This window comes from Anguilla rostrata, chromosome 12 (genome assembly GCF_018555375.3).
Source record: "Anguilla rostrata isolate EN2019 chromosome 12, ASM1855537v3, whole genome shotgun sequence".
NCBI lineage: Eukaryota > Metazoa > Chordata > Actinopteri > Anguilliformes > Anguillidae > Anguilla > Anguilla rostrata.
The window spans coordinates 7,971,978-7,980,463 of NC_057944.1; the positions used below are offsets into that span (position 1 = coordinate 7,971,978).

At 45.0% G+C, this 8,486-nt stretch overlaps 1 protein-coding gene across 2 annotated transcripts; it reads right to left on the bottom strand.

The window, feature by feature from the left end:
* Positions 1-1,261: 1,261 nt before the first annotated feature.
* Positions 1,262-8,030, bottom strand: LOC135235897 (dehydrogenase/reductase SDR family member 13-like). Of its 2 annotated transcripts, none has more exons than XM_064301897.1 (5): positions 7,894-8,030; positions 5,630-5,748; positions 4,593-4,716; positions 3,421-3,747; positions 1,262-2,940 (listed from the first exon to the last, which is right to left on the bottom strand). In XM_064301897.1, the coding sequence occupies exons 1-5, from the start codon at positions 7,895-7,897 to the stop codon at positions 2,681-2,683; spliced, it is 834 nt and encodes a 277-aa protein (XP_064157967.1). In that variant the 5' UTR covers positions 7,898-8,030; the 3' UTR covers positions 1,262-2,680. The 2 variants fall into 2 exon arrangements, with proteins under 2 accessions (XP_064157967.1, XP_064157966.1); XM_064301896.1 differs by lacking the exon at positions 7,894-8,030 and adding an exon at positions 7,058-7,886.
* Between the last annotated feature and the right edge of the window lie 456 nt (positions 8,031-8,486).

The window sequence follows — 8,486 nt, forward strand, 5'->3', positions numbered from 1 at the left end:
GCTATGAGGCAGGGCTGCCCAAACCTGTTCCTGGAGATCAACCGTCCTGTACGTTTTCACTCCAACCCTAACAAAGCACACCTCATTCAACAGCTACAGATCTACCGTCCTGTAGGTTTTCACTCCAACCCTAACAAAGCCACGCCTCACTCAACAGCTACAGATCTACCGTCCTGTAGGTTTTCACTCCAACCCTAACAAAGCCACGCCTCACTCAACAGCTAGAGATCTACCGTCCTGTAGGTTTTCACTCCAACCCTAACAAAGCCACGCCTCACTCAACAGTCAGAGATCTCATTGAGTCGCTAATTAGTAGAATCAGGTGTGCCAGATTAGGGATGAAATGAAAACCCTAAAATCTCCCCAAGAAAACCTAGATCTCCAAAAACAGGGTTGGGAACCCCTGTTGTGAGGGGTTTAAAAACACGGGCACGTGGTTCTCTGTGGTTTGTTTCGGCGGTTAAACACAGGACCCAGCCCCGCCGATGTCAGAGCTGAAATTTCAGAGAAAATGGGAGTGTCCTCTCAAGCGGGCGGAGACGGAATGAGAGAATGTCACGCTGTAATATCTGTAATATTTGGAGGTAATTCAGTTGCATTGGGTGTAGCCAACATGATAGAATCTGTTGCTCTGCAAGCCTTGACTTCTGGAATGTTTGGACCAGTCAAACCACTAAACTTTATCTCAGATTTGGGTTAGATCCAATACAAATACTTAAGTACAAAGTGCATGCTGGTAGACATGGGTCAAATACAGAAGTACTTTCTAGGATTTAGATTAAAAATATGTTTTCAGATGTACATTATTTCAAGTAATTATTTGTTTATATTACACATCTTCCTGGCAAAAGAGAAATCCTGATTTTAAAAATTTTGAAATTTTGTATTTTTCGATGTATGTATACTCATACATGTATAAACATAAACAAAAACTTTCTTTGTGTGTGTATGAAGTATCTACACAATTTCTCAAAGGTACTTTCCAAATGCATAAATTATATTTAAAATGCTCAAAAATGTAGCTTCAGAGTGAATTCAGATGTCTCCCTCCATTTGTGATGCCCAATAAAAACAAGTGACTGTAAATGTAAATAAAAGTCGTCAATTTCCTAAAACATAGCTACACAAAGTTCCAAGTTCTGCGATATTCAATATTAAAAACGTAAAGTGTTTGAATATATTTTCAAATACAATCCTGTAGTCCAATACTCAGCATCAGAAAGTATTGCTTACAAATGATTCAGGTTAGTAAAAACCAAAATAATTTTTATGAAATTAAAAGTTTATTAAAATTCAACCAACTAATTGGAATAAAAAAAATCTTTTTAGAAAATTATGAGCACCTTTAAATTCAAGAACTGGATTTCAGTTGATTTCCTGAAGTGAAATGGAATTCAGCCCAGATTCAGACTGGTGTTATCGCTGGATGACCTCAAAACGGATCAGCGTAAGCCAATGGCTGATTAACGTTGGATATCAGCACAAGCGCACCAGGACAGAAGACCGCACGTTCACAGTAAGGAGGAACACGGCGGCATAGTGGTTAGCACTGTCGCCTCACAGCAAGAAGGTTGTGGGTTCGAATCTCCGCTTGGGGCCTTTCTTTTTTTCTGTGCAGAGTTTGCATGTTCTCCCCGTGTTCGCGTGGGTTTACTCCGGGTACTCCGGTTTCCTCCCACACTCAAAGACGTGCATGTTAGGTGCGCTCCTGCAGGTCCCCTTGACCACGGCCTCAGAACTGGAGTTGGTCCCCGGGCGCAGCACAAGAGAGGCAGCTGCCCACTGCTCCTAGGTAACTAGGGTGGGTCAAATGGGTCAAACTAGGGCAGAGGACAAATTACAATAAAGTATATCTTCTTCTTCTTCTTCTTATATTATCAGAGAGGCATTTCGCCCGAGGCATGATCTACTACCTCATGAATCTGTCACAGACGTACCAGGGCTCTAATAAAAGGGCAACAAACAAACCAACCATTCACTCTTTTTCTCTTAATTTCTGGGGCTGGTTGTGGTTAACAAGCGTATCTCCCAAACAGAAAAAAAAACACTGACTTTCCTTTGAGACTAAAACAGGGACAGCATGCAGGTCTTAAAACAGTGAGAACAGATATATAACATGAACACAGAGAAAAGTAATGCAGAGTTTAGATTACATAACTACTCCTCGCTTATAGCAGATGTAGTTTCTGTAGCTGTAACAGGAAAACACTAAAAATAAAAACAGCCAGCCATATGGGAGCATTCGCAAAAAATCAAGTGCACATTCAGAAACTGGTAACCGTTCATAAAAGGCAACTAGTATAAAAGGATTTTATTATCTTACAGGGCCGACACAATTATTGAAGTAATTATTGATATTTTCATACGATAGAAAATAACACAGTTGGCAGAGTAGCAGTGAGCAGTGGGCGAGGCTTGTGCAGGGTGTGGGAGTGGCTTCCGGGCCACGGCGTTGGTGGCGGGGCCGGGGGAAGGGTTTATGTGGGCGGGGCAAAGGTGAGGCAGTAGGGAGGGGTTTATGTGGGCAGGGCATGGATGGGGAAGAGGGTGGAGTTTATGTGGGATGAGGGCGAGTAAGGGGGAGGTGGAGGAGTTTATGGGGATGAGGGCGGGGCATGAGTAGAGAAGGGGAGGAGTTTGTGGGATGAGGGCGGGGCTTGGGCACGGTGTGGGCGGAGCCTCAGCGCAGGCCGCACAGCGTCTCGCTCACTTCCCACAGCTTCCTGGCCACGGCGTCGTCGCGCGCTTTGGCGTCCACTTCCTGCACGGCGCAGTCGGAGAAGTAGCGGCCGCTGTGGCGCTCGATGTCCTCCTGAAGGGCGCAGTGCAGCGTGGTCTGGGACCCCGCCTCCACGCCTCGGAAGAAGAGCGCGGTGATGGGCAGGAGCAGGACCCTCAGCACCCTGCTAGTGTTGCGACTCAGCTCTGTGTTAATCGTACCTGAGTAACACACAGAGACAGGTCACTCTCCCAGAGAGGCTCACACTCACTCACACACACACATGTTTGTATTGCTATACTTGTGAGGACTTACCATTGACTTACATTCATCCCGTAACCTCTAACCATAACCCTAAACTTAACCCTAACCCCAACCACTACATGCCTAACCTTAACCCTAACCTCAACCTAATTGTAACCCTAACCCTAAGTGCTAACCCTAAAACAGCCTCTTGAACTTGTGAGGACCAGCAAAAGGTCCCCACCTTGCGTAATTTTCCTCATCTTTCTATCCTTGTGGGGACATTTGGTTCTCACAAAGATAGTAATACATGCCCATACTCACACACACACACGCACACACATGCAAGATCACTCGGTGTTGACTGAGGTGTGCTTTGTTAGGGGTGGAGTGAAAGCCTACAGGACGGCAGATCTCCAGGAACAGGGTGGGGATGCCGTGACGTAGCGCTCACTGACCTGGGTGCAGGCTGTAGCAGGTGACGTTGGTGCCCTGTAGCCTCTTAGCCAACTCGTGGGTGAAGAGGACGTTGCACAGCTTGCTGTGGCTGTAGATCTTCATCAGACCAAAGGTGGAGCTTCCCCGCCCGAGCTCCTTGTGAGCGCTCAGACAGTCGAAGTCGATGCTGCCGAATCGGTGCCCCAGAGAGGCCACGTTGACGATGCGAGCCGCCCCGCCCTCCTTCAGCCTCTCCAGCAGCAGGTTGGTCAACAGGAAGTGGCCCAGGTGATTGACGCCGAACATCATGCCCAGCCCATCCTCCGTCCGGCCACCCATTAAAAGCCCTGAGAGCGCAGGGAAATATAAAGCTCTCAAAATAGGAAACTTATTTAAATGGACTTTAATACATTTTATGCCATCACCTGTATGTGCCAAAGCAGGCCCCTCCCCCTCTCACCTGACATTGTTGATGAGCATTGTTGATTGTTTCACTCTAAATCCACCCCCCCCCCCCTTTCCATGACACTTGTTACATGTTGCCCCATCCCAGCACTTTTTGGTAATTTGTATTTGTCCTAATACTGTAGCTTATTCTTCTGCCTAGTTGGCTTTGCAGACGTTAGGTCAGAATAGTGTTCACTGTGTGAACTGTGTTCTTGGCTAGAAATAGCTGTACAAAATAAGTATTGTATCTTATTGAACCTGTGTTTAGTAGTTGTCCATGACCATGAAATTCACTTTTTGTACGTAGCTTTGGATAAAAATATCTGCCAAATAAATGTAATATAGATGTAATGTAATGATGAGCAGGTCCCTCCCCCCCTCACCTGCATTGTTGATGAGCAGGCCCCTCCCCCTCTCACCTGCATTGTTGATGAGCAGGCCCCTCCCCCTCTCACCTGCATTGTTGATGAGCAGGCCCCTCCCCCTCTCACCTGCATTGTTGATGAGCAGGCCCCTCCCCCCTCTCACCTGCATTGTTGATGAGCAGGCCCCTCCCCCTCTCACCTGCATTGTTGATGAGCAGGCCCCTCCCCCTCTCACCTGCATTGTTGATGAGCAGGCCCCTCCCCCTCTCACCTGCATTGTTGATGAGCAGGCCCCTCCCCCTCTCACCTGCATTGTTGATGAGCAGGCCCCTCCCCCTCTCACCTGACATTGTTGATGAGCAGGCCCCTCCCCCTCTCACCTGCATTGTTGATGAGCAGGTCCAGCCTGGGCTCAGTCTTCAGGAAGTTCTCGGCGAATGAGCGCACCGATTCCAGACTGGCCAGGTCCAGCTGCCTGTACACCACCTCACTGCTCCCGCTCTTCTGGGGAGGGACACGGAGGGGGGAGGAGGGGCTTCAAGCTAAGCCACACCCCCCGACTGCCTGTCCACATGCATCAGGCCGAGTGAAATTACGGGTGAAAATTAGGGGTTGGCGGTATGCTGGTATAGCGTGTCCTTTCTTGGAAACCATGGGACATGGGAACTATCTTCCAGGCTTTAGGCTACGCTGTGCAGCCTAACTTCATGAACGTTATAGTTTCTCAATGCAATATATAATTTAACTCAAATCTTAGATTTATAGAGCCCACTTTGTGGAAGGGAGCCCAGGTTGATATTTGATTGATCAGTTGACCCTGATAGAGTTTAGAGGAAAAACTTTTGGAAAAAAAGACAACCCTGAAATGTTTTATTTTGTTGTAAATTAATCATTTACATTAGTCAATTAGAAAAAAATATTACTGGGAAAAAAATCATTTTTATGTTAGCTTTGGTGGAGGAGTTAAAAATGACACAACATCATTGAGTATATGAAGTCATGCCATCCTGATTTTATATATTATAAGGTATGATTCTGAATTGCTCTTAATCTATAATGTGAGATCATATCGTTATTGTGATGCTTGCAATACAGATTAAGAACGATTTTGTTATTGTGATAACTGCAAAATATTGTGATGTGAATTTAGGCCACCACAGCTGACCCTATAACGGGTAAGGAACTGGTCTAGTAACCTAAAGATCACAGGTATGGTTCATGGGCAGGACACTGCCATTGTACACTTGATCTAGGCACTTAACCTGCACATCTTCAGTATATATCCAGCTATATAAATGGATGCAATGTAAATGCAAACGTGTGTAAGTCTCTCTGGCTAAGAGCGTCTGCTAAATGCCTGTAATGTAGTGTAATGTAATGTTAGTGGAAAGCCAGTCGGAGTAGCCATTTTCCTCACCTCCTTGATGTCGTTGACAGCAGCCTCTGCCCTTGGCCGGCTGCGGCAGGCCAGGACCACCCTCGCCCCCCTCCGGGCCAGCTCCAAGGCTGTGGCCTTCCCAATGCCAGTGTTGCCCCCTGGGGGGAGAGGTCAGAGGTCACAAGGAATAAAATGGTTAGGGCCATACATACTCCAAGGATTTGTGGGGCTTTTGTAGACGCCAAAAAGACAAATACCGTTCTTACATAATTACTCAGGGAAAACAAGAGGAATGTGGCATCCCTAAAATGTGCGTGTTTGGGTAAATGCAAAAGTATTTTAGGGCGTTCTGATGTTCGACCGCAAAAACATGAACGGACAGAATTGACATTTAGGCATCTGACCTGCTAGAGGTCATTTATCATGGCTGGTGGCTGTTGCGGAAAAGTAAATTGCGTCTGTTTTTTTAACGCCCGCGAAAAGCGGGTGTTCACTTCTTTCCGGCACAAGATCAGCACGGCCATTCGTAAGAGGAGACGTATCAGCGTGTTAGAGTAGGGAAGAGTCGCCATAAATGTAACAGTTTTCGGATTTTGCTATTTTATTCAGAAAATATTTCTAAAACCCGACGTCACCAGTTGCTTTCCTGCTATGCGCAAGGCGCATCTTAAATACCGCGGGCTGTGCTCATTTACATAACCAGTCTTCCTAAACAGGCCTTCCTCTCTAAACTGAGAAGAGAAATTTTGCGGCACTGACGGTAATTTTCGCAAAACTTATAAATATGGCCCTAAGTGCACACAGTGCCCCATGACGTCGGCTTTCCAACAATACAAAACATGATTAGACTGTATTATGGAGAACCTAAGGTTCAAATAAGGCTGATCCAGTAGGGTGTTCTGCAACTGAGCACCGTCTCTATCAGGCCCTGCTGATTCCCTGCCAGCACAGTAAACAGTCTGTTGGTGGTCTTATAAGCGCATTTCAAGAAGGCAAATATGGTCATAACAATCACAGAAGATACCGGTAATTCTATCCTACTCTCAGAAATAAAGGTACAGTGGAGATACATTTTCGTTTTTTAAAGGAACAAATTTCCCCAGAAATAATAATAATGTTCTATTTTGGTACAATTACAAATAAGTAGCTACCCTTTACAAGCAAAAAAACGTACAGATTAATTACGTATCGCTGGCTAGGGGTACCAGTTTATGTACCTATAGGGTACCACCACAGTGACAAGCATACCTTTTTTCTGAGAGTACGTTGCGATTTAATGATCTTTTCGCTGAGCTGCTAGAGCAGACGCGTCCCGTTGTGTAGTTCATTAGAAGAGAAAAATGTTTCGCACCATACACATGCACGTAATATAATAGAAAACAATGTCATCAGCACTTACGCTTTACAATTTGCATTAATTTGTTTACAGTTCAATAATGATGAAGCTTCGAATGAAATCAAACTCACCGGTTATAATGACGGTCTTGCCGTGTAGTTTCGCTTTGCTCTTGCACTGCGCTCCTTTGACAAACTTATAATACACGACAACATACACACCGACCGCCACTCCGGTAATAAGCAGGTAAGTCGACATGGTTAGTCTCGTGCCTTCCTCTGTGCTCGAAGTCACAAACTGCAGTAGACTACTGGGCTTTTATGCTACCGACATACCCTGGGTGTTACGATACGTGATGTGAATCCCGGGGTTATGGGCACTGAGCCTCTTTCTCAAGTGGGCAGGGCGATTGAAATCAACTGTATCTCCGGCAGTTGCGCAATTTAGATTAAAGGTCGCATCAGGTGACAATGAATTTCGAGTCGCGCGGCATACTAGCGTGAAAGAGGTCTACAGACGTGGGTGTTAAGTTTCTGATGACGCCAATTGGCTACTTGGCGGGTGCAAGTAGCCTAATAAATGGTTCCATTAGTTATAGTAGGCTGATGTAAATGCTTTTTTTTTTTTTAATTTCCCCTTGATTAATTTAAATGGTCTTTACTTTTTCTGTTTATTGGCATGACAACGCACGTGTGTGGTTGTCATGCCAATAAAGTCTTCAGATGAGTGCCTCGCGCCACCCAGCGGTGGAACTGGTTAAGTCCAACAAGCAGTGAAAAAGAATAAGAACGCGCGCATCGTAAATCTCAACAGGTGCCAGATAAAACAAATAACCGCAGATAGTCTACACACTGAGTACAAAATAAAATAAACGGACCACTTCACCCTTAGCCCTCACGGGTTCTGGGCAAAACAATAAACTGAAACAACAAAGAGGAATAATAAAAAAAGATAAATGAAATCATACGCATCGCTTTTCAGCTGCACGCATCGGGCTCGGGCTCGGGCTCGGGCTCGCTCTCTCTTTCGTAGGGGATCCCCGCTCTCAGACACCTACTGTGCAAAGAAGCACACTTTTAAATCCTGGATTGATTCGTAACATCATCCAGGTGTGTGCCTTCTTAACCAGCAGGCGTGGTCCTCTAATTGCCCTGAATTCCTCCCACAAACCGAGCATAACCAAAATATTGCTTACGAACGATTCAAATGGTCAATAAAACCTAAATAATATTAGCAGACATTGTTCATTAAAAATTTTAATTAAAATTGGAATAAAAAAATCTTTTTAGAACATTATGAGCACCTTTAAATTCAAGAACTGAATTTCAGTTGATTTCCTGAAGTGAAATGGAAATCAGCACAGACTCAGACTGGTGTTATCGCTGGATGACCTCAAAACAGATCATCTTAAGCCAATGGCTGATTAATGTTGGATATCGCTTTTGGAAGTTGATTCTCTCTTAAAATCTTTGAAATTAATAAAAAACACAAAAAGTGATGTTACTAACCCGCTATGAAGAACTGTGAAAAAGAAAACCCCTAATTGTTGTATATAATCTC

What these genes read in the sequence shown, in the direction of transcription:
- LOC135235897 (XM_064301896.1), bottom strand. Translation starts at nt 7,184, where the DNA reads ATGTCGACTTACCTGCTTATTACCGGAGTGGCGGTCGGTGTGTATGTT. An exon ending in CTGTCAACGACATCAAGGAG is followed by an intron (nt 4,717 to 5,629) that starts GTGAGGAAAATG and finishes GTCCCTCCCCAG; the next exon opens with AAGAGCGGGAGCAGTGAGGT. An exon ending in CTGCTACAGCCTGCACCCAG is followed by an intron (nt 2,941 to 3,420) that starts GTCAGTGAGCGC and finishes TGTGTTACTCAG; the next exon opens with GTACGATTAACACAGAGCTG.